This window comes from Notothenia rossii, assembly GCF_949606895.1.
Source record: "Notothenia rossii genome assembly, chromosome: 7".
Classification (NCBI taxonomy): Eukaryota; Metazoa; Chordata; class Actinopteri; order Perciformes; family Nototheniidae; genus Notothenia; species Notothenia rossii.
In genome coordinates, this window is record NC_136905.1 from 18,344,746 (window position 1) to 18,370,942 (window position 26,197).

Genomic DNA, 26,197 nt, shown 5'->3' on the forward strand with positions numbered 1-26,197 from the left:
CCTGCCTCACCCTCCCACCTCAGTGACAGCATCTCATCACGGGGACAACGTCCAGTTCAAGCCCGAAACCTCACCATGACCTCGGCTAGAGCAGCAGCAAGGACGTGTCTACCAGGAACCTTTTTATAAAGCCAACTTGAAAAGGTAGGTTTGCGTTTCCTGAACTGTTGTAGCGGTGCTTAGAAGCCTCCATCATGTATGGCCAGCTGGTTTATTTTACAGCCTTACTTTCTCAGCTGACAAATATTGATTTGTGTCTCGGTTTTCATTTTAAAGTGTTCAGCTCTTATTACTGTGCCAGACAGTGTTATTTACAGTAAAGCTGCTCGGTTCCTACTGTAGATTTCTTAGTTTCAATCGTCCCTGTAGCCCACTATTAGTCACAATATTTTCCCAAAGTCAAAGTGAAAGTTAGTTATGTCACTGTTTACTGACCCCAGGCCCAGACATAACTGCATTTATTCTAATGGATATCTAAAGAAGCATTGGAGCTTAATGGTATTCTTAAATGTATTCTTAAGAAATGTGCAACCGGCCAATTACATGATGGTTTCACTTTGAGTTATTCAGGTCATTTGTTGTTAGAATGTGTTGTTGTGTGCATCCTTATGACAGTTTTGACCTGAAACCTTGTATGCTATTTCCCCCCCCCCCCCCCCCCCACAATATTGTTACCAGCCGCCACAGCCACACTGGTTTTGTTTTCAGTGTGTCATAATGGCAAAATGTGGTCCTGCAGAGACCTACAGTAGCAGAAACTACCACACAAACACTTTTGAGTCATAGGTGTTTAACTTACTGTCTGTCTCTGGACAGATTTTGTCACTGCAATAGCGTCACAACCCTGCAAGATGCAGTCACAACACTTTGTTTGAATAGGTGCTTATTTAAAGCAAGTCCTATAGGGCTGCCCACTTTACTGCAACTGTAGGCCCCTGGTCCAAGCTGTAAATGGGAAAAAAAGAAGTAAAAAGAGCAAGTATTTCTATTTTTTGTATTAATTCTATAACGACATTGTCTACAGAAATAAGTAATTGACCTCATCATCTGTGTAATTTCAATCCTTACTGGAAACTTTTAAATAAAGGATGCCATGCTGACTCCACATTAATACACCACAAGACAGTAACAACCACTCTCAATCCTTAATTATTGTTTAAAGACAGACAGATGTATGGAGTGTGTGGCATAAAGCTGAGTCAAACACACACTGGCATTAAGACAAACATAAATACCATAAACAATAGATGTTCGTTTCTGTATCACACACATCATCCTCAAAAAGTATAACCTGACTCTGAACAGGCCTCTATGTTAGAGTTAATCAAGTGATTTGTTGTTCTCTGTTTCCTTATAAAGTCACTAAAGTCACTTACAGTAAACTTGTTATTAATTTTAAACGAATGCTGTGCAGATACCACAAAAACAGAATTAGTATTTACTGTGGCAATATATCACAAGACAAGAGATATAAAACTCAATTTGAACTACTCTTCCAGAAATGTACAACTTCCTTCAGAGTCCAAATGGGTATGGTTTCACTTTGTTAGAGATGTAGACTTTTGTTGTTTCAGTTCCTAGATCGGGTTTCTTATAATTGTAACAATAGCGGTGTAATCTGTGGGTTCATGTTCACAGGGTTTCATGCAGCAAACATTGAAAAATTATTCTTTTTATAATACAGCGGCAGAGGAGAAAGGGCATCTAACGTCATTATTACGTGAAGACTGAGAATGTTCTGTAATGTACAGCATGAACCAAGCTGAACACAGCAAACACTGGGTATAAAAAAAAAGAAGAAAAAAAGAAAGAAAGACTGCCTTATTGTCATTGTTCTATATCCGGTTCATTCAGAGGGTCATATAGCCTATCCATCTATAAATGTGTTTTTGTGTGTACAACCTGCCTCAGAGCTGGGAAATGACCTGCATGAGCTACACACACTAGGAATAGCATATGCAATACTGGTTGTCTTTTGGGATGTTAAAGATTAAAGTATTGAATGTTGGTTTTGCAGTTCTGACATTCCATCAAGGATTTTCGCTTCAAATCCTCTAAAACCTCAGACTCAAGTAAAAGATATGTCAAGGGGCTAATAAGGGTCCTAAGATATTCGTTGTGTCCATAGTGTTTCTCCCAGCTTTGTTTAATAATGGCACTGCTGCAGATCTAGGGTTTTACAAGGCTGCAGCCTCCACAGATGGAGAGTTAGAGAACTGAAAGACTAGAGAGAGGCGAGAAGACATGACAAACAACTCCACAGTCTCTAGACTCAAATGACAAGGCAAGAGACGATTCTGGAAACTGTATCTGAAAGCTGATCTGCTTCAACTTATATGAAGAGAGGCAGATTCACTTTTTCTCAGGAGTATTGATTTGAGGCTTGCTGCCTGCCTGCCATCCTGTTTGTCCTTCTCGTATGAGAGAACACTGAGATGTTTAAAGCCCAACACTGAGATGTTTAAAGCTTCCCCTCTGCAACCCCATCTCTCATCTTCCTGCCGTTACTTAGCCGGGATAAAACACAGCGAGTGAAAGCTGCGAGGTGTGTAATATTAACAGGTCAGCATAAATGGGTAGAGGGGAAAGTTAGAAGAGAAGAGTGCAGGGGAAAATGCTGCTCCATTACTCTTCCTCATCCACTGTATGAGGAGACTGACAGTGATCCGGCTCCAGCCGGCAGTCCCCAGGCAGATGCAGCTCTCTGCTGAATGTCATTTCCTCATTATGGCTCCAACAGACCAGAGATGGTCTGGTGTGTGGTGTGTGTGTGTGTGTGTGTGTGTGTGTGTGTGTGTGTGTGTGTGTGTGTGTGTGTGTGTGTGTGTGTGTGTGTGTGTGTGTGTGTGTGTGTGTGTGTGTGTGTGTGTGTGTGAGTACACGTGTGTGAGTACACGTGTGTGTCCGGTTGTGTGGTTGAGATGCCTGATTGATTTAAACTTTCTCTTTTCTGTGAGAGAAAAATCTTTTTTCACCCACTGAAACAAAAAAACATCTCAATAACAATAAATAGAATGCATCACATACTTGCTGTTATTTTTTTTTAAGTGACGAGTTTTCTTGTCATTTGTTTAAAAAGAGAAAATATGCTTTTATGGTTTTTACCTCCTCTTCTATAACCACCTCGACCTTACTCATCCCTCAGTTTTATTCCTCTTCTGTGTCTTTCACTTACTCGTCTTTCCCTCTGCAGACAATCCCATGGGCCATAGCAGAGGGACGCCGGCTGAGCGGAGATGTTCAGAAAGAGGCCTCCTCCAGGTCAGTACCTGACACTCAACACGCTAATTACTGGTGCATTAAGGTAAAGTTATTTTTCAGCGCCAGCGACAGCCGTGGCCGGATGCATTATGTTTTTAGGTTGCAGTCTGTCACATTAATGTGAAAGCTAAATCTCAGGAACGCCTTGATTTTTTTATTTAAAATAACTAATAGCAAAAAATGATGAAGTGATAACATTTTGGACAGACACGGCATTTGAACCTGTTAATACCAGGGACAAACGTAAATGCAGAGGTAGAAGGCGTACTCAGATCTTGTGAGTAAAAGTAGAAGTACCAGAGTGTAGTCTATTTACTCTGTTACAAGTAAAAGTCCTGCATTCAAAAGGTTACTCAAGTAAAAATACAAAGATGTAAGAATCAATATATACTTAAAGTACCAAAAGGAGAAGTAACTATTATGCACATGTTTCCATTACAGAATGACATATCATATGTTTAGATTGTAATTATTGATGTATTCATTTATTAAAGCTGGTAAAGGTGCAGCTAGTTTTTATTACTTTGTATACTGCAGGGTAGATTGTGAATGTTACTCAAGATGTCGCAGTGGCTCAGTCAGTATGGGGCTCGGATAGGGAGCCGTAGGGTCGCTGGCTCAAGTCCCTGAACCAAACTTAAAATATGGCAGTTCACCATGGGCCCTGCCATGCAGCCCTTGCTCCCCGGGTGCTGTGCAATAGGTTCCCACTGCTCCTAGATGGTTTCAAAGCAGAGACAAATAAAGTGGGTTTGGGGTCTTTCAGGCTTGTGGTTGCAGTATGCAATGGCATTTATTAGTTGGATTTGTTCTCCACCCCATGGATGCAACTCAAATTGATAATGGTTTCACTTTGTTAGAGATGTTCTAGACTTTTGTTGTTTCAGTTCCAAGATCGGCTTCCTTATAATTGTAACAATGGGTCATTTTACAGAAAAGGTGGAATCTGGGTGATACAAATCTGCTGAAATATATTCCTTCTAAACACATCTAAAACCTGTTAAATAGCAATAACTAACTCTTAACTTGATGAATCCACAACAAGTAGAGCTTAAAGTATTTTTATTATTTTTATACATTATACAAAGCTTATTTGTATAGGAATGTCACTGGTGTTACGTGTTACCAGGAAGAAGAGTAACACCAGTGACCAAGGCCGGATTAGTACCTCCAGGGGCCCCTGGGCACTGGGCGCTCATGCCCCCCCCCCCCCCCCCCCCAACCCACGTACCAAGAAGTAACACCACGCCTACCTTATCCTACTAACTTGACCAATATTTAGAATTTCCAGTCAATCTGGCATGTCAAATCGCACACCTATTTGTCAAAAGCAGGGACACAGCCACATAGTTCCACCAAAGTAGGTCTAGCCTTTTGCCGTTTTAGTCAAAAATCACAAGACAAAGATACATTGGATAAGATCCCAAGACAGTGTATGGCTCAGGAATACCTAGGTAATATCACTCAAAACCTCAGAACAGCACCCCACTTAATGCCAAAACATGACTGGCTGGCTGTACAAGTACACAAGGAGTTTTATTAGTTACAAACATTGAGAGTTACAAGAGTAAAATATGTAGTGAAATGGTGTGGTTGCTCAAATAAGTGATCAGTATATGTGATGGAAGATAGAGTGTGTGTGTGTGCGTGCGTGCGTGCGTGCGTGTGTGTGTGTGTGAGAGAGAGAGAGAGAGTGAATGAGTGTGTATGAGAGACAGTGGATCTTAACTTTCTCTTTGAAAAGTCTGTGATTAGGTCATCAAAATCCAGATCCCTCACAAGATCAGACTCGATGGCCATCAAAGAAAGGGCTGAAAGTCTCTTCTGAGCCATGGTTGTCCTAAGTTCATTTTTGATGCGTTTAAGTTGTGAAAAGGACCTATCACCCTCGCAGGTGGTTAAAGGCACTGTGATAAAAATCCTGAGCGCAACAAAAACATTGGAGAATGTTGTCTGTAGTCCATGTTTAAGCACCAGCTGCAGTCTGTTTGCAGGAGTTTTAGCTGGCTCTGTGCAGACAAAAGCCCTAAACTGGATCAGCTCCTGCCAGTCAGTGCCATCTCGTGCTCCACTGTCTCATCATCAAATACTCGTCTTTTAACAACACGGTGAGTCTCGTGCTGGTATGTCTGTGTCACGCCGGTGACGGCCCGGGCAGATGTCTCAAAGTCCGAAATTGTCCCTCGTAGTGATGCAACATAAGTGCGCAGCGATTCCAAAAGTCGCACAGCGGTCATTAGGTCAATGTCTTTCTTTTGCAAGCCAGTGCTCGTAAGGTTGAATTGGTGCAGTACAGTGTCCCAAAATATTGCCAGCAGAGCAGTCTCTAGTTTCCCGAGTTTGCCACACAGCGCAGAGGCCTCTCGCCGTGTGTCCTGACGCTCTTCGTCATCAGCCGCCAACATTTGTAAAGCCCTTCTAATACCTCATTCACACCAACGGTGTTTCAGGACCGGTTCGGAGCTGGAGCTTGAAAAGCACCGTGTTTTCCTGTTCACACAGCAGCGGAGCAGCCTCTTAGCTCCGGAATCCGGTTTGTTTTTAAGCACCAAAAAATTGTCCGGCTAGAGCAAAAGCACCGCATACGTCACGCTTACATCGAGGCGGGGCAGGGGCAGGGGCGGGATCAACTCCTGAACAACATCAAAAAGCCCGCGTTTTATCCAGTTTGTACACAACGATGGAGAAACCTAACAAGCAGCAGTGGTCCACTGAAGAGACCAGCTACCTACTGGGAATCTGGTCTCCCAAAGAGGTACAGAGGAAGCTGGAGCACAATCGGCCATTGTTGTTGTTGTCGGTGTGAGCTGTGAGGGGTTTCCGCTCGGTTTGGCTTTATGAAGCAGGCACACAAACGGTTACGTAATGACGCAAACGATGACGCAATGACGCAGCACCAATCGGACTCTGGGCAGTGTGAAAAGAGCTGGAGCTAAACCGAAGAACCGGTTCTGAACCTCCACGGAGCTTGAACCGGAGTTGCGTTGGTGTGAATGAGGTATTATTGCAGTTTAATTCTCACAAAGAGCTCTTGTGGAGTCTCCTCTGCAGCTTCATCTTGTACAGGAGAGAGATTTTAGCGTCAGTGTGACGTTTTCAGTGAACACTTTATTCCATCGGTGGGTAAGCAGAGCAAAAAGCATAAAGTGCTTGTAGTATATCAAAAAACTGGCTTGCTTCACGACAACTATTTTCAACACAGTTGAAACCAACCAAATTCAAGGAGTGTGCTGCGCCCGGAATGTAATGTATGAGTGGGTTGCTTTTCTTGAGATGAGTTTGCAGCCCATTATATTTTCCTGACATGTTGGATGCGTTGTCATAAGCCTGGCCATGGCAGTTTGAGAGATCCAGCCCCATATCAATGGCCATCTTCATCACAGAAAAAAAAAAAATTAAAAAAATAATAATAAAAAAAGATTTAAAAAAAAAAAAAATGTCATCTTGTCACTGAGGGCCCTCTTTACTCAAGGGCCCCTGGGCACTTGCCCAGGTTGCCCATATGGTTAATCCGGCCTTGCCAGTGACGGTAACACCAGTGACAATTTGGAGAAAACACTACCATTTTAACAAAATGGCTGCATATCAAAATCGTTTAACTCTTCAATACAATACATTTTCCCATTCCAATGTTCACCCCTAGGGCTATGAAATTAGTAACACTAATGACAGACTTGAAAGACGCACATAACATTTGAAGATAAAATGACACCATTAACAAACAAAGAAGTATCTGACTTTCCTTATGTCTTTGTCCACTGCACCATCCCAAATTATCTCTTGTTACAGGAGGCACTTCAGAGACAGTACATTATTTAAAAAATAAAAGCGTTTTGTGTAGCAGTAACACCAATGACGTAATTTTGGGTGACTGACATTTATTTGATATTATTAATAATAATTTGCGTTTTTGTTTTTTTACCATTTCAGTGTTATATTTAATGCTTGTAATGTTATGAAAATATAAATTAGATTTATTTATTGTAAAAAAATCTTTTAAATTAAAACTATAGTCTCCACTTCCATGTATGACCAAAGTGAGAATTGCAATTTATGTATAAAACTATTTTTTATTATTTTTTTATTTAGTACCATTGCAAAGATAATCTCAATTTATTCAACATATAGCCTATAATGAATGTGAGTATTAGGTCAACGTCATGTATTTTGGTGTCTGCAAAAGTAAGTGACAGTACTTCCACCTTTTCTGTAGAATGACCCAGCTGTGTAATCTGTGGGTTCATGTTCACAGAGTTTCATGCAGCTAACAGTGAAACATATCATTTTTATCATAGGCTATTGAAGAGGAGAATGTTTTCCGTCAACAAACTTAATTATTACGTGAAGAATGAGAATGTTCTGTAGCCTACTGTACAGCTTGAAGCAAGATGAACAAAGCAAACACTGGTTATAAAAAACTAAAACAAAACGAAAGACTGCCTTTGGTCATTGTTCTATATCCGGTTCATTACACCATTACACCATCATAGCCTTTCCATCTAGAAATGTGTTTGTGTATGTACAGTACAACCTGCCTGCAGAGCAAGGAATTGAGCTACTGTAACACACTTGGAATAGTTTGTGTGCTACTGCCTGGTTGTCTTTTGGGATGCTTAAGATTAAATTACTGAATTTTGGTGTTGCAGTTCTTACATTCTGTCAAATCATGCTTCAGATCCTCTAAAACTTCAGACACCAGTAAAAGATATGTGAAGAGACTAATAAAGGTGCTCAGATATTCGTTGTGCCCATGGTGTTTCTCCCAGATTTAGTTAATAGGCCCTAATGGCACTGCTGCAGATCTTGTGGCAGCCTCCACAGATGGAGAGTGAGATACATTTGGTTACATTTAACTGCATATAGGTCTATTGTGTCACAATCTAGATCAGTGAATGACAAGACTTTGTGGAAAAGTGTGTTCGGCAATCTTATATCGGCACGAGTCTCGCCAAACAGCACGTGCACCGGCACCTGCCTTGCCCCGCCCATTGCAGTGCACCTTCTCCTTTAAAACGTGCAGGAAACTGCGCTGCTGAACCAGCCACTTTGGCTCTAAAAGCACAGCCTTGTCCTAATCAGCTCATGCTTTCTGGATCCAAAATGGCGCCCAGTTACCTCATCTGGCAACTTGCTCAGCTGTGAGGTCCCTGCAGAGGCGGCTGCCATGGCAACGTCAGTGACACCAAGTGGTTACGTAATGCTTTTAGTGTTTATGTTGTGGATGAGACGTAAAGCTGACGGTGCAGACTCTGCACATGGTCTCTTGATTTATGAGGCAGCTGTGGTGCAGAATTGATAACGCATTTTCGATGTGTGCGTCATAGAGAAAAAAAACAACCCCAAAGGCTAAAATCAATTGTGAACAACCTTCGTGTTTAATATTTATTATATCTGTTAAGAGATTGTCCTTATTCTACACCATGACCTCAGACAGTGTTTCAGGAGGGAGAGAAACATAGCAACTGATGGACCCAGTGTCCGTGGCTGCGTGCGTGTTTGTGTTTGGGAGGCGAGAGAGGGAGAAACAGAGAGACAGGGATGGGACGGTGCGGCGCGCGGGCAATCCAACTTGACTGAAGTTGGGACCGGAGCTCCATCCCCGCGTCCTTGCGGAGATGCGGCGGTCATTGAATTACAGCAATTCAGATGGTGACTGCTAGAAAAGTTAAGATGACAGTACCGAAAGACATCCCGGAGAAATGGTTTCCACTCATTCTTCCCCTGAAAAGAAACAAACAAAAAGGACTTAATGGAGCCACGTCGAAAAAGAAGAGGACAGGTACAGTTTGTGTGAGAATTAAGGATGCGGGGTAATTGAGCTTGTTGATGTCAAAAAGTGTTCACTGTCGTCGTCATCGGGAGTTTGTTGCACATCTCAAAAATAAACATCATGTTTCACTCTCATCCCAACTGTGTCCAAGTGTCACTCCTGCTTCTTCATTTTACTCACTCCTTTTTATAAATAATTGTGTTTGTGTATGTGTGTGAACACTGTGGGCTACACCTCATCATATTGCATGTCTGCATCAGACTTAATATACCATTCCACATTGTTTTGCTGTTCCTGCAATCACAGAGGTTTTTCATTCTGTTAATTAGATATCAGCATCTGACATGAATAGCTAAACTGTAGCCTATACAATAGGGAAATAACAACAATGGACATTTTTCATACTTAAATTCAGTTGTTTGTCCTTTGTCCTAATATAAGAAGCTAGCCTGTTTAATGTGTCATCGCTCTATTTTAGCTGTTTGCCTGATGTTTGCTGCTGATTATGAATCTGTGCATGTGTAAACAAAACTGAGTGCATATAAATCTGTATTTTGCATAAATAAGTAGGATGATGTCCTTCTGGTCTCGGCTGCCTGAGACACTGATCAATCTTCCAGGCGCCAGCCTCCGCTGTCACTGCACTGCCTCGTCTGTACTCCTTAGCTTAACTATCACAAATCACAGTGGATGTACACCTTCATTTGACCTCCAGTCCACCAGTCTGTCACTGTTTCCCTCTGCATTGTTTCCAACAAATGATATCACTGTGTGTGTGTGTGTGTGTGTGTGTGTGTGTGTGTGTGTGTGTGTGTGTGTGTGTGTGTGTGTGTGTGTGTGTGTGTGTGTGTGTGTGCGTGTGTGTGTGTGTGTGTGTGTGTGTGTGTGTGTGCGTGTGTGTTTGCACGTGCATGTGCGTGAGAATTACTGCAGACAATTCTACCATCCCATCTTCTTCTAATTAAATCAGCCACATTGAGTGAGGATCCCTTCTGCACAGATTCTCATCCTGACTTTTAGTGATGTGAATGACAATAGCATTTCCTATAGCTCAGGCTGACTCTGCTCTTTGGTCATTATTCTTATGACTTCAGTCTGCGTTCACTGTGCAGTGAGTGTGTGTTGCTGCAGACACGAGGAGATTCTTGACATGTGTCCTCACATGTCCGGCCAGGGAGGGAAGAGTGTTAAAGAGACAGGGATGATATAAAATGGATTTAGGAGTTAGCCAATCTGTGTGAAATATTGTGATATTAAGGCTTACTGTTTTACTCAATATTTATGGTAGTCGTTTATTAAAACCTTACGCTCTCAGCCGAGTAAGCCTGCAAACTGAACGTTTCTCAGTAATGGAGCTTTATAGATTTATACAGACTTGCTGTGTAGCATCTCGTCTGCGTCAGGGTTTCATATGCCCTTGGAGCTAGCAGAGACATTAAACACTTAATGGACAGTTTGCTAAAGATGCTCGTGCATTCAGTTAGGGGTGGTTAGCTTGCACAGCTGGGACAGACACCGCCTGGTCTGACATCAGCCTCAGTCTCTCTCTCTGCTTACCTAACATATGGCCTCTTCATGGAGGGTTAATGCAGCTTTTGCAGACTCTGCCTGTCAGGCAGAATCTCTCTGGTAAACACTTCCCACTGAAAGCACTGTTACGACCTTCAGGTAGATGGGAGGACTGCCAGAAGGAAAAGAGGAGAAAAAGGATTGGAAGAATTTCAACAACAAGACATGGTGGAGGATGTTCATCTACCTAATCACACAAATATGATAGTGTTATACCAACCAGAGTTTAAAAGAGAGGGAAAATCTAATAAAATCCGCCAAGAGTTGCATTTTTATTTTATTTACATTCACAGTCATAACAACTGTAGAATTCACTGTGACCAAACACTAACACTGTGATCGAGAATGTTGTGCACTCATTCTGTTGCACTTGTTGCAACATTACTCCTCTTAGGTATTAGCGGCCACTAGTAACATCAAATGTAAATCAAAGGGACATGCAAATCATTTGTATTTTTTAGCAATACTAAATACAATCCAATCCACTTTACACAATGTGTCCAAAAAGCAGTCAACTGGAGATCATCTTCTGCACCAAATCTGTTTTATAACCTGAAAGTGATACTGCATCTTTTAAGTGGCCTGTGTTTGTTTTTTAGAAGAGACCCAGATAAAACAAGTCTTCACAGTGCTGCAGAAACACAGGAAACCACAGGGTCTTTGTTTATGTGTGCATGAGATTATGTTTTATGATGTCCCTTCCTGTATTGCCTCATTGCATCTCAGTCATCAGTCAAAGGAGTGTTTCGGAGCTACATACGTCTGTGCAGAACATATACTTCTGGCCTGAATTTTAAATCTGGATGTGTGTGTGTGTGGGCGTGCATGTGAACTATGTACAGCCCTGTGCAAAACAGGCCAGTCATTTCATTTAAAAAGCAGTCTCATCAATATTAGAGGAGACAGGCCTGGAAGAGGAGGAGGGGAACTCCCAAACTACCTTGCTTCAGCATAAAGAGAAACCTAAAAACAGCAAGAGGATAAAGAGCAGGGTCAAAAGGGGAGAAACATACATTTCCCTGGTGTATTTTTATTCTTTATAGATTTAAGTCATAATGCATGTAAAGTTTTATCTGTGACTACCTGGCATAGCTCCTGGTACTACTTTTTGCTCCTACAGATGTTCACAATCGTGATTACATTTTGCTTTACTGTCCCAGATTGCACATTTAGTCATTGAGAGAAAGAGGCTGCAGATAATTGAAGATCAGATATAATTGGACAGAATGAATGTGACTTACCCAATACTCAAACAACCTTCAGCAGACTACTCTAGCTACATTGATTTATAAATAAACACACACAAAGTGGACTGTCTCTTTCTCTGTTCTCTGGAGGATTTTAATGTTATTGACATTTTCGAAATTATTGCTGGTCCTTTTATGAGCTTTGATCAATGACTTTGACACACAGAGATGCAGTGGTTTGGGTGCTTTTCTATAAAACTAAGTGGCGATATCATCGTTCATGCCTCATTATGTGTCTTGTGTTTCTGCAGAGGAGGAGAGAAAGGTCAGAGCCAATGACAGAGAGTACAACGAAAAGTTTCAGTACGCGGTGAGACAGCTTAATCCTGTCCATGTTCCAAAATATTGTCGAAAGATGAGAGACCATTTTGATGTAATTCAACTGAAATAATCTGAAATATAATTTTTCTATTTTTCCTCTCCTCATCCAGAGTAACTGTATTATGACATCAAAGTACAATATCGTCACCTTTCTGCCCGTCAACTTGTTTGAGCAGTTCCAGGAAGTAGCCAACACTTACTTCCTTTTCCTGCTCATACTGCAGGTGAGGAGAGGGGCTGACCAAGGGATGTAAAACAGGGATTTGAGCATGACACAGGAAGAGAGAAAAATAAAGTGCATGCTGAATTTTCAAAGGATGAAGAGTTACTGGCTTACATCTCTATAGGACAAATATGTGTTTTATTATGAGCATTAGCATGGTGAAAGAAAATACACGTCTAATGGCGTTGGAGACAACGTTGTAGTCAAGGTAATATCAAGTGGATAGTGAAGTAGCTGAAGTAGAAATACCCTATCAAATATGTTTGTGTCTTGTGAAATCACCTGCTCACTTGGAACAGTTAGGTGCACTCAGGTTCTTAGGCAGCTGAGCGTTCTGCTGTGTGGTTATGGTCCGATGTAGCTTTCTCTGAATCACACTGCCTCTGTGTCCCTTTTCTAACTAATCTGCTCCTCTCTGTCTCTGTCTAGTTAATACCTCAGATCTCCTCCCTCTCCTGGTTCACCACCATCGTGCCTTTAGCTCTGGTGCTGAGCATCACTGCAGTGAAGGATGCCACAGACGACTATGTGAGCTCACTTTTTACGCACCGAATACTCATGAAGTTTTGCTCATGACATTTCAGTGAATTAAAGTAACATGACTCACATTGACTTTTGTCTCCTGAAGTTTCGTCACAAGAGCGACAGCCAAGTGAACAACCGTCAGTCTCAGGTCCTCATCCGTGGCTCGTGAGTCTCCTGTCCTGTCATTTGCACCTGAGCACTCACAAGAGCATTGATTAAGTCTGCTTTTCAGATTCTTTCAAGGTTTCCTACTTTGCAACCATTGTTTAACATCTCTAACTTTATCTGTCTTTACTGTTTCTGTCTGTTTTGCTCTTACAGACTACAAAATGAAAAGTGGATGAACGTTAGAGTGGGTGATATCATTAAACTGGGAAACAACCAGTTTGTTGCAGTAAGTGTGTGATGTACATTTCCACAGACTAAACACTTAGGGATCACCTCTTGCAGGGCACATTTTAACTTTGTAATGAAACTACTTACTAACCTACTTCAGGGATCACCCTCAAACCATCTTCATACTGTATTGTGAAGTGCTAAAATGCCTAATGGATTTCCGTACAGTGTGCCTTGCTAGGGGACGCTCCACGACATATGTTTGTTAGTTACTCACTTGTTTGCGTATGCTAATACTAATGTTGTTTTTGTGTCGTAAGTGCAGTGCAGTGGATTCTCAGCTTTTGTATCTATTTTCAGGCTGACCTGCTCCTGTTGTCTAGCAGCGAGCCTCACGGACTCTGTTACATCGAGACAGCCGAGCTGGACGGGTCAGAAAACACCCACATATTAAAATGACTCGCATCAACTCATAAACTGCAGAAAGAAAAAAAAGAAAGAAAGAAAACATAAATAAGACATTTTATTTAAATTGATTCAAAATGTAAAAATAATATTATTATGTCAGTAAATAGTGCTGTAAGAACATCTTTATTCGTCCCTCGAGGGGAAACTAAATTCAAAGAAGCAACATGACCCTACATCTAATTAACTGTGTGGTGTATTATCTTCCAGAGAGTCCAATATGAAGGTTCGTCAGTCGGTCTCAGTGACATCTGAACTTGGAGATCAGAACAACTTGGCTTCGTTTGACGGTGAGTTTCAAGAAAACTCATCCTCTTCTCTTGATTTCTGGTTTGGTTCATCTTCAGTTAAGGTAATATTTAGGTCAACAACAGGTTTCAGTGTTTGGCACAAATGTCATCCCCCTTCTCACCCTCCGACAAAACAAAATGTACACACACACACACACACACACACACACACACACACACACACACACACACACATACACACACACACACACACACACACACACACACACACACACACACACACACACACACACAGACACACTTCCTTCTCTACCCTGCCAGCATTGAACGACAGCCCATCACCCGCCCACTAGTCCCACACAACGAAATACTTTTGTGTCAGCAGCACAGTGCGCCCACACACACACTCCTCACCTGCTGCGGAAAATACATTACTGCAGCAAATCAACCCACACTGCCTCATATCAACTTTCAAAAGGTGTGCGTTTCGGCCTTCGACTGTGTGACAAAGGAATGATGTAATGAGGATGAAACATTCAACCTTATATCATACAGTTAGAAAAAAAAAACTTATAATGTAATTGGATTTTGTGGATATCTATAATGAAGCATCAGATTAGGATGTATCTGTGTTTGTGTTTAAAGGTGAGGTAGTGTGTGAGCCCCCCAACAACAAGCTGGATCGTTTCTGTGGGACTCTGTACTGGAGAGACAAGAAATACACCCTGTCCAACCAGAACATGCTGCTACGAGGATGTGTCCTCCGCAACACAGAGGCTTGCTACGGCCTCGTCATCTTTGCAGGTCTGTGTATTTTTGCGTTTGAATAAAGTATCATATGATGTGTATAGCAGCTCTTACTGTAATTCCCCTGTTTTTCTCCCAGGCCCAGATACCAAGCTAATGCAGAACAGCGGTCGCACCAAGTTTAAGCGTACGAGCATCGATCGCCTGATGAACACTCTGGTCCTCTGGGTAAGACATCCCAAACCTCTCACTTTCCTCGCTCATAATGTCACTAATTCAGGAAATGAGCTCAGTGGCTTTACCTAGATTCATATATCTTCTCTAAGCCACCCTAACTTGGGTTCAACTGTCCAGAGATCAAAATGTAACACATCTGATTTGGACCCTTATCTACAATTTCTCCATCTGTGTGTTTCTGTCAGATCTTTGGCTTCCTGGTGTGTATGGGAGTGATCCTGGCTGTGGGTAACGCAGTGTGGGAGAGGGAGGTGGGCTTCTTGTTTCAGAGCTATCTGCCCTGGGACCCTCCTGTGGACAACTTCCTCTTCTCGGCCTTCCTCTCCTTCTGGTCCTACGTTATTATTCTCAACACCGTGGTGCCTATCTCTCTGTATGTCAGGTGAGGAGAAGTCCAAGACATACAGTTTGAAATGCAAGTGTGTATACAGTAGACACATATGAGACAAGACATATACAACATTCCTGCTTATATCCGACAGTAAGCTTTGTTGACACTGTTTGTACATGTGGTCTGCAGAGATTTCCTCTCAGGTAAGGGAGCTGACACCCTGAAAACTGTTTCCTCTGCTCACCAATTTACAAACAAGCTACTGTTGAACCCCTGAACCTTTGACCTAGAACACTTTGAGGTTACGTGTGTGACTTACATAAACTACTAACTGATTTGTTCCCCCTATCTTTGTTGTCTAGGTGTAAGTGTTAGAGAACTTCACGTGGCCCTATGTTAGATTACTATTACTCTGTTGTTAATGTAACAGCGTCTCTTTCTCACCTGTCTGTCTATCAGTGTGGAGGTGATCAGGCTGGGTCACAGCTACTTCATTAACTGGGACCAGCAGATGTTCTGCTCACAGTGTAACACACCGGCTGAGGCCAGGACCACCACTCTGAATGAGGAGCTGGGCCAGGTACAGCAAAAACAGTCTATGTGTCATATTTATGTTTCAAGCATGTTCATTTATCGTCTATTATGTATATCAATCCATCCTACATTGGCCCTACTTTCCTTTGCTTATGATGCTTAGTTTTCATCTTGTATTCTATTGAATTTGAATTCTGAAAGAATGGTAGAATTAGGTCAGAAATGAAATACACCTGCAAACTGAAAGCTGTCTAAATTCAGAGATGAGGATGATACAGATATTGATTTGAATAATGTATTGCCCTCTAGGGCTATGGTGTGTACAGTATAAACTTTATTAACTGCTATTTCTTGAACTTCGACAAAATCAATTACTTTGTCTATGTCGATTTAGATCATGTGTTCACATTTAATTGACTTTCATTAGGTTGAATACATCTTCAGCGACAAAACAGGAACTCTCACTCAGAACATCATGAGCTTCAATAAGTGCTCCATCAACGGACAGACTTATGGTAACTGCACACACACACCACACTTACCAAACCACGTATTGCAAATGAGGCCTTTAAACTAAATAGCCACTTTATTACATACACATACTCCACTCCATACACACTCCATTCAATACAACTGTAAAACAATCTATTTTAATATTTTCGGTTTGTTTTTTTGACTACATACAGTAAATTGTATAATAGGCTTTTTGCTAAGGTTACTTGTAAAGCTGGTGTTGAACCGGGCTATATTGTATTCTGAACAATGTGTGTGTGTGTGTGTGTGTGTGTGTGTGTGTGTGTGTGTGTGTGTGTGTGTGTGTGTGTGTGTGTGTGTGTGTGTGTGTGTGTGTGTGTGTGTGTGTGTGTGTGTGTGTGTGTGTGTTACTATCAGGTGAAGGGTCAGACCCATTGGGACCTCAGCCAAAGGTAAGAATACTTATTTTGTTCTAAGTCAACACACACACACACACACACACACACACACACACACACACACACACACACACACACACACACACACACACTTATACACTTATTATCAGAGTCCCTGTCTCACCGTTTAATTTCAGAGATTGGACTTCACTCCCTTCAACCCCCTGGCAGACCCGGATTTCTGTTTCTATGACGACACCCTGCTGCAGGCAGTGAAAGTGGGCGACACACACACTCACAAGTTTTTCCGCTTGCTCTCCCTCTGTCACACCGTCATGAGCGAGGAGAAGAGCGAGGGTGAGCAAGGGCAGGGGAGAGGGGATTCTGGGAGGTCAAATAGCAGCAAGCAGGTCACACCCTCTGTCCATCTGTACGCTATTTATTGCCCATTATTTACCATCTTTTATCTGTATACCCAGGAGAGCTGCTCTATAAGGCTCAGTCTCCAGATGAGGGCGCTCTAGTGACGGCAGCTCGAAACTTCGGCTTTGTGTTTCGCTCCCGAACACCTGGGACTATAACCACCACGGAGATGGGACGATCTGTGACCTACACCCTGCTCGCCATACTGGACTTCAACAACATACGCAAGAGGATGTCTGTTATAGGTGTGTGTCTTTTTCAGTTTGAAAATTACAAATAAACCGGTAAACTATTATTCATATTTTCCCTATATTTTTGGGGACTTTTAATCTGTCATTAGGCCACGTTACTTACTTCAGTCTGCTGTGATCAATATCTTGCTGCAGCAGAAATAAAAGTGTTGCATGTACAGGGACATTTAAATTACGATCCACACTCCTACAAACTGACACGATATAGGCTATTAGTCATGTTTACATTTTATCCGTCAGTGAGATTTCACTGTGTGTTCCTGTGATTAGTATTCCTGTAAGGTGCTGGAAAGCTGCCCAGAAATAACTGGTCATAAATCACCTTGCTTTCACACAAATGTGGTCAAGCAAAAGAGCGGCAAGGACCACGAGGCACACGTTCATACATCTCTGCCACAGACTGCGTTCTGTTTATCTCCCACTATCCACAGGAACGACATTTGTTAAAGCTCAGAAAGAGGAGATTGTTATTTGAAGGTAATGTTGGAGGTGTATAGATTTCTTTAAGTATGTTGTCTTCCCTACTTTTATTATTTTCAGTGCGTAACCCAGAGGGCAGAATATGTCTGTACTGTAAAGGAGCTGACACTGTGCTGCTGGAGAGACTCCACCCCTGCAACCAGGAAATGATGAACATCACCTCGGACCACCTCAATGTGAGTAAACACATATCACATTATCTCCTGGGTGGATGGAGCTGTACTGCCACCTAGTGCCTCCAAACTTGAAAACAGCTATGAATGTCCAAGTCTTAACTCATACTCTACTTTTCCTGATAGATAGATACAGTAGGTACTTTATTAATCCCAATTTGGGAATTGTTGGCGTAATAAGGCAATGTATCACCTTGATATGTGGGAGACATGGCAGACCATCGGCCTCAAGGTTTCCATTGTTTCTCGTTGTGTCAGAATGTTCGTATATTTAGTGACATGTCTGTGTAAATGTGTTTTGCTATAGGAGTATGCGGCAGATGGTTTGCGGACGTTGGCTCTGGCCTACAGAGACCTGTCAGAGGACGAGTGGGAGGCATGGTCAGAGAGACACCGCAGCGCTGCTAAGGCTGCCAACTGCAGAGAGGACAGACTGGCAGCCACATATGAGCAGATAGAGCAAGACATGGTGGTTAGTGACTTGTGCTGAGAGTGTGCACTTGACAGTATTGTTAATTTGGATTGTGATAACCATGGCGGCAACTATTCCTGGGATACATTTAAGGCTAACATTGCAAGGCTAGCAACATCTCATATTTTCTACAGTGCTTTTTTAGTCCATTCCTCATAATTTCTCATCAGCCATATTCCTCTTCCTTCAAATTACATTCAAGCAAGTCTTTGAAAATGCCTCACAAAGTATTTATGTGTGTGTGCGTGTGTGCGTGTGTGCGTGCGTGCATGTGTGCGTGCGTGTGTGTGTGTGTGTGTGTGTGTGTCTGAATTTAAGTTTCTTTTTGTGGAACATTAAGCCATTTCTTCATACGCAAAAATTCTTCCTTCCTTCTGCAAAGCTAAAATTAATATGGTAAATCAAAAAAGGGAACTTTAGGTTTCGTTGGTTGTATCGTTCAGACATATTTGAATAGGGGAATTTCTTTACTGTGGATTAAAAAAAAAAACACTGTCAGATCTCAGATTAAGTTTCATACTTTCTTGCTTGAATAAGAATTGAAATGTACATGTATATCTGTTTGTCTAGCTCCTTGGTGCCACAGCTATAGAGGACAAGCTGCAGGAAGGCGTCCCAGAGACCATCGCTGTCCTCTCCCTGGCTAACATTAAGATCTGGATTCTCACTGGAGACAAGCAGGGTGAGACTCACACACATTTACACACATTTCAGATCTGAGTTTGCACAGAGTTCTTTAAAAGCACCATCATTTGCAAATAACCAAACAAAATGTTACATTTCACCATAAGTCCAGGGGCTGCGAATGTAACATTAAAAAAACAAACAGGTTTTTACGTGTTTTGTGTAATGGATGTCCAAACTGTCCCCCATTAAGAAGTCGAAAAGTGATGTCAGGACTGCTTTCCTTTCACATATGAGTAAATGTTCTGCCAGACCTCCAGCTGATTACAACTTGTAGTCACCGATCACAAGCCAATGATCAATGGTCCGGTTCATGTGCCACAATTATGTAATTTATTTGAGGAGGCACATGCAAGAGCATAATAGACTGTCAAAAAACTGTGAAATTATTTATTTTCCTCACATATGACTGAAGACATAACGATGTTCAACTCAACTTTTGATCCACACGAGCGTGCAATTTGGCTCCTGTTCTCTTTGAATGGATGGATACAAAACACTGGCCTTCCACCATTTTCCTGTAGAGAGAAAACTCACAGAGAAACTGATTTTTTTTTTTTTTTTAAACCATGCCACCTGCAGGGAGGACCTCTCAAATTAGAGCTACTTAAACCTAGGCCACATTTCCAACAAACGCATTATAAAATGAAATTGAATCTATATGTTGAACAGATGAGAGAGTTGCATGTTCTTCTCAGCTTAAATACCAACATTGACTGAAGGATTTTCAATGGAAGTGGAGAAAAAAGATGAATGTTTACTATAAATATTTAACCAAATGGTTTACTCTCCCTTTCGCTCACATAGAGACGGCTGTCAACATAGGTTACTCCTGCAAGATGCTGACAGATGACATGACCGAGGTGTTCATCATCAGTGGACACACCGTCCAGAGCGTACGACAGGAGCTCAGGTCAGTCTGTCTTTTACCCTGCATTGTAGGATACACAATAAACTGAAGTATACAAAATGCATTTATATTCATGTTTATAGTGTGTGTGGAAGCACAGTGTTTCAACTACTGTACAAGAGTTACTGAGAAATATCCAGCTCTTTACCCTAGCTATAAAATAGACACTATACAGTTCAATCAACACAATAAAGTATCTAAAAGCACAGCCAAACAAATGAACTAAATACGCCAAAAAGGGCCTTTTCAGTAAGTTCAAAATATATTGTTGTTAATAGTTCTTTCTAACAATAACTAAAACATCAACCATTTCTGGTGCTAAACCGGCATAGGCATGTCAAAGATTTGGCCCTGTAAATGCAATTGTTCAGGCCACTGCTACAATATCCACACTCCAGCCTCCTGTAACATTTAACTCATGAACTCAGTGACTGATACTGACTGTCTTCCTCTCCAGGAGGGCGAGGGATAGGATGATCGAGGTGTCAAGAACCAGAGATGGAAAAGAGGAGGGGGTGGAGGGATGTTTCATGGGTAACGGTTTCAGAGAAGGACAAGGCGATAGTAGGGGAGGAGAGAAACAGCTGCAGTGCCCTCCTCCTCCTCCTCCCTCTAACCTCATGGACAACATCTCTGGAGAATTTGCCCTCGTAATCAACGGCCACAGTCTGGTATAAAAAACAACCACCGCCACCTTCACATTCAAAAAAAGCAGATGCCATTAAAGTTAAACTGTCAGCTGTGAGAAAATAATAATTTGCCTGAAGTGTGTTTTTTGATCAACAACAAATATTTCCCCTACAACTATACAACTCTAAACCCTTAACATTTACCCTTAAACTTCTCATTTGTATCTGTTGTTCTTTTATAGGCCCACGCACTAGAAGCAGACATGGAGACGGAGTTTGTGTCGACGGCGTGTGCGTGCAAAGCCGTGATCTGCTGCAGAGTCACCCCGCTGCAAAAAGCTCAAGTGGTGGAGATGATCAAGAAACACAAGAAAGCCGTGACCCTGGCTATAGGAGACGGGGCTAACGATGTTAGCATGATCAAAAGTGAGTTGTGAAGATGTGTATTAGAGGAGGAAGTGTTTGTTGATGATTTTTGAGACGGAGAGGAAAGAGAGAAGTTGAGCCACATTGGTGCGTGACTACCTTTATGCAATGGAAATTCTCATCAGAAGGGCAGAAGAAGTTGTTTGTTTACATCGTGTTACTAGTAGTCGAGAAAGGTTGTGTGGAAATGTCTCTTGCAGTAAGTGTGATTTCCTCATCAAGATATGAACAGATATTTTGTGTCGTCAATTTCGTGAGTGTCAACCTAAACTCAACTCATTTATGTCTGCAAACAAACATTGTTGAAATCTGAGTGGAAATTCCAAACATACCAGATGTCAGACTGAACTTTGGGAACATTTGTATACAATGTTAAAAGAAATATATTTTAAAAAATGTAAATGTTATGTAATCGTTAAAACAAAAACATGAAGTCTTGTGTTTTAATATTTCACTCTGTGCATATTGCAAATTGCTTTCATTAATACTGTAGTTGCAACAGTGTGAAACAGAATGACATTAAGAGTTGGTTTTTTTATGTTAAGGGGAAACGGAGAGGTTTGGTTAAGCCAATAGCCCAATGTTCCGTTTATTTTAATATGTGTGTAATAGTAAGTGTTTTGTAAGTGTTGCATCACCTTGTGGGTTTGTCTGTGAATGTACGTCATTTGAACATGTTTTTTTTCCTGAGGCATTTGATTTTATATTTACATATTTTAAAGAAGGAACAATTTGTTCTTAAGGCCAAACATTACATTTAAGCTTACCTTTCTCCCTCTTTCTCTGTGTGCCTCTCTCTACCCGCTCCTCCAGGTGCTCACATAGGAGTTGGTATCTCAGGTCAGGAGGGGATCCAGGCGGTGCTGGCCAGTGACTACTCCTTCTCTCAGTTCAGATTCCTGCAGCGCCTCCTGTTGGTGCACGGCCGCTGGTCCTACCTGCGCATGTGCCGTTTCCTCTGCTACTTCTTCTACAAGAACTTTGCCTTCACCATGGTGCACTTCTGGTTTGGCTTCTACTGTGGCTTCTCGGCACAGGTCAGAGGATAGAGCTTGTGAGACTACTCAAGGACATTGATCAGGGGCTAGAAAAGGGTAATCACTTTCAATGTGTTTGTGTGCATCTCCTCTATCTTTTAGACGGTGTACGATCAGTACTTCATCACTCTCTACAACATTGTCTACACCTCCCTCCCTGTGCTGGCCATGGGGATATTTGACCAGGTCTGTTCAAGCATAGTCTCTGTGCATAGTTTGTTCTTACTTTACATAGAAGAAGAAGAAGTCTAATAAATAACTATTGGGAACTAGGTCACAAAAAAAAGACGATTATGTTTATGTCTGTAGTTATGACCACAACATAGCAGGCTTGACTTGTTTCAGTAATTGCATCTCCTAAATTCCTCTCGTCTTGTAGGACGTTCCTGACCAGAGGAGTCTGGAGTATCCTAAATTGTACGAGCCCGGACAGCTCAACCTCCTCTTCAACAAGAGAGAGTTCTTCATCTGCATCGCCCAGGGCATCTACACCTCAGTAGTGCTGTTCTTCGTCCCCTGTGCCATCCTGTCCGACGCCACTCAAAGCACAGGTGTGCCCCTCGCTGACTACCAGACCTTTGCGGTCACCACGGCAACAGCCCTGGTCATTGTGGTCAGCGTTCAGGTGAGAAGGTGTTAGATTTCCTCAAAGCTACCAAAGTGAACGGTCTGTTCCGTGTTGGAGCATTAACCGGCCTGTTCCTCTGTTTGTGTAGATCGCTCTGGACACAGGCTTCTGGACTGTTATCAACCATGTGTTTGTGTGGGGCTCACTGGGCTTATACTTCTCCATCATGCTCGCTCTGCAAAGCCAGACCCTCTTCGGGATCTTTCCCAACCAGTTCCACTTTGTAGGTTGGTGTCCTGTTGTCTTTAATTGTCGGTTACACACAAAACGGCCTGACCAATATAATATAGCAATTTCAAATCAATATTTTTGTATCAAATTTCTCAATTGTAGTAGTAATGTTATCATAATGTCAAGAATTGCAAGTTCTGACCCAGGCACAGGCAATAATTCACGAAACAAAAAAAAACTTACAGTCCAAATTAGGGAAATGGTCCAAAAAAGGTCCAGCAGGTAGGTGATAGGTAAATCCAAATGTTAACCAAAGCAACACACTGGATCAATACTGGATCAAAGACCTCAAACGATTTAAACTAAAAGCAAAGAAACAGGAGAAACAATGAGAAGGGAGCCTAAGACTAAACACACAAGGAATGAAGGGAACTGGTGACAGCAGAACCAATGAGGAAGAGGTGAAACAATCAGGAATAAGCCAACAATCACACAGGCGGGAAAAGGAGCCATGACATATGAGGAGAGTGAGTAAAATAACTCAGTGAAAAAATAACAGACAAAAGAGCTAAGGAGCATGACAAGATAGCACTGAGGAGGATGTTGTCAAAGTGACAGTTAACCTGTATCATCCAAAAAAGTATACTACTAATTATAAAGATGAAACCAGGAAAAGATCAATAGGGTCAAATAAACATACAATTCTATTAAACATGTAGGCACCTGTTTGTATAAATGAAGGATATCTAAGTCATGTCCTGTGGTGCTGAAACAATTATACACCAGTGAGTTCATTATGTAAAGATGTCTAATATATGTGTGCTTGCAGTGTTTGGGAAATGCTGTAAAATCCTGAGACATATTTGCTCATGTTTGTTTATGTGTTTGTGAGTGCAGGTAGTGCCCAGAGCACGTTGTTGCAACCAGTCGTGTGGTTAACTATTGCGTTGGCGACAGCAATATGCATAGTTCCAGTTTTGGCATTCCGCTTCCTTAAGGTGGATCTCAAACCTCAGCTCTCAGACACGGTGAGAAAATACACACAAAAACAAAGTTTCTGATGTGTCCATCTTGTTCGTTGGAACATGTGTCAGTGTTGCATCATCCCTACAGGTCAGTTTAAAACAAGCCAATGATTAACTTCTCTCGTACAAACAGTTCATCTGAGTGTGTGTGTAATGATGAGTTCATTCTTACCGTCCTTAAATACTCTGTAAATATTGACTAAATTAGCGTACCCCAGTTACACCAGTGACTTAGTCTTACTTCATAAGCTCATGGTGCTTTCAACCAGAGCTGCTGGTGGTGTGAAGAAGACCCTTTTTTGATTTTTTTGTTGTTGTCACTATTACTTGTGTCTGTCCTGGATATAAATTAAAGTTGTAAAGTACAGACAGGTTTGAGTATGGACTAGATTAATGATCAGGTGGAGAAGAAAGAATAGAAGAATGAAGTAACAATTTCCCATTTGCTTAGCTTGGTACAAAGGCTGAAAACAGAATCAAACTGCCTAATTAAATAAAAAGAAATCTCCTCTGCTCCATCTCCAGGTGCGCTACACTCAGCTGGTGCGGCAGAAGAAGAGAAAGCCGGCAGGTCGCAGTGTGGGCGGAGCCTGGCGGGGGGTGGGCAGTGTGTCGGAGGGCCGTCTGGGCGCCCGAGGCAGCTCCAGAAGGTCGGGCTACGCCTTTGCCCACACGGAAGGATTTGGAGAGCTGATCACCTCAGGGAAGAACATGAGGCTCTCCTCTCTGGCCATGGCCACCTTCGCCTCCAGACACAGCTCCAGCTGGATCGACACGCTGCGCCGGAAGAAACATTCTCACACTAACACCCCCCCCAGCGCCTCGGGGGAGAGCAGCCCAGCACCCAGCTGTGTCTCTGGGTCCATCCCGCCGCTCTCTAACTCCTCGTCTGTTCTGTGTGGCTCACAAGATGCACCCATAGAGGAGGAGACAGGAGCAGCCCCCGACACACAGACTGCCTCCACCTCATCCACACAGAACCCACCAGCTGCAGCACCAGCTTCAGAAGCAGCTGATGGTTCAGCCCAGACCCTCAATGCTGGAGTCCTCACCCCCGCAGCATTGAGATCCCAGGGGGGAGACTCACCTGGAGGCTGGACGATAAGTCTGGGTGCCGTGCAGGTAAACTGCTGTTACTTCATGTATCACTGACAAAAAATGAAACCGGTACAACAAATCTTACACAATTAACACAACTGTCCCTCTCTCCTACAGGAAGCTCTGTTGAGATGGAAGGGTCGAGCCTCTGCATCCAACAGCCCGGTGAAACTAGCAGAATAAATGGAGGAAAATCCTGTCCACTGCTATCCATCACATGTTTACACACACATACAGGATGTGTGTGTTTTCCTGGAGATACTGATAAAAAAGCTCCCCACTCAGTGTTCTCCTTTCCCAACTAAGGCTTCTACAATAAATCAATTAAATCCATAGGAACAGGTGGCACAATGTAGCAACATGGACATTGTCCTACTATGAATTGATGATGATATACATGTTCCAATGATAACTGTGTTCATGAATGACTACAAGATCAAGATATTTAAAGAATTAGACTGAAGGAAATTAGCAGATGCGATAACAGATTATTATTAAGGATCTAAAAGATTGTTTCCACTTGTTATTTCAAGTTTAGCCTCACTCACAAACCAGTCACGCAGAATCTTTGAAATGCAATGCGTAGAATGAAGGAGCAGAACAATAAGACTTTCAATCAGCAAAGCAATATTAGAACTGTTTTTTGTTAAAAGCTTTACGTTCACTATAGTTCTCAGTGAGAACGGTATTTTACGTTACTCTTTTCTCCTATGTATCTGTTTTTTTACTTGACATACCCCTACTTCACATGTTTTCCTTCCTTTTTTGCATCATATTGATGTGTTTTATAATGGCCTAGTTGACCTTTAAGAAAGCCAAAGCGTTTCATTTGTCAGACAAAGGGCCAGTTCATGTTAACCTCTGATGTAAATGTATTTCACCACCCTAGAAAGAACAAACTACCACTTGCTTACTGTAGGCATTAACAGACATCTAAACGTAATTTGTCAAACATTGTACACTTAAGTATAGTGTTGCAAAATGTTTATCTATCCGCAAATAAAGGGAATGTGTTTTGGGATAATGATGCCTTAACAATGTCAACATTTTGGTCGTTTAAACTCTTTCTGTTTCCTGATCCATAAAACAAGTACGACATCC

At 42.0% G+C, this 26,197-nt stretch overlaps 1 protein-coding gene across 3 annotated transcripts; it reads left to right on the forward strand.

Annotated features, from left to right (window-relative positions):
• atp8b2 (ATPase phospholipid transporting 8B2) lies at window positions 1-26,197 on the forward strand. 3 transcript variants are annotated; one of them, XM_079691335.1, is made up of 30 exons: window positions 1-144; window positions 3,194-3,261; window positions 12,099-12,157; window positions 12,279-12,392; window positions 12,821-12,919; window positions 13,020-13,081; window positions 13,238-13,310; window positions 13,613-13,683; window positions 13,928-14,007; window positions 14,614-14,772; window positions 14,855-14,943; window positions 15,138-15,334; window positions 15,743-15,863; window positions 16,245-16,332; window positions 16,709-16,743; window positions 16,887-17,046; window positions 17,169-17,357; window positions 17,904-18,019; window positions 18,324-18,488; window positions 19,059-19,170; window positions 19,980-20,085; window positions 20,540-20,753; window positions 20,954-21,137; window positions 21,951-22,174; window positions 22,277-22,360; window positions 22,554-22,799; window positions 22,891-23,029; window positions 23,871-24,001; window positions 24,524-25,120; window positions 25,214-26,197. In XM_079691335.1, the coding sequence occupies exons 2-30, from the start codon at window positions 3,237-3,239 to the stop codon at window positions 25,277-25,279; spliced, it is 4,005 nt and encodes a 1,334-aa protein (XP_079547461.1). In that variant the 5' UTR covers window positions 1-144; window positions 3,194-3,236; the 3' UTR covers window positions 25,280-26,197. The 3 variants fall into 3 exon arrangements, 2 of the variants coding, with proteins under 2 accessions (XP_079547461.1, XP_079547460.1); XM_079691334.1 differs by lacking the exons at window positions 1-144; window positions 3,194-3,261 and adding an exon at window positions 8,715-9,040; XR_013809954.1 differs by lacking the exons at window positions 1-144; window positions 3,194-3,261; window positions 25,214-26,197 and adding an exon at window positions 8,711-9,040 and having other exon boundaries at window positions 22,891-23,025; window positions 24,524-24,658.

What these genes read in the sequence shown, in the direction of transcription:
- atp8b2 (XM_079691334.1), top strand. Translation starts at nt 8,908, where the DNA reads ATGGTGACTGCTAGAAAAGTTAAGATGACAGTACCGAAAGACATCCCG. An exon ending in AGATAGAGCAAGACATGGTG is followed by an intron (nt 18,489 to 19,058) that starts GTTAGTGACTTG and finishes CTGTTTGTCTAG; the next exon opens with CTCCTTGGTGCCACAGCTAT. An exon ending in CAACCAGTTCCACTTTGTAG is followed by an intron (nt 23,030 to 23,870) that starts GTTGGTGTCCTG and finishes TTGTGAGTGCAG; the next exon opens with GTAGTGCCCAGAGCACGTTG.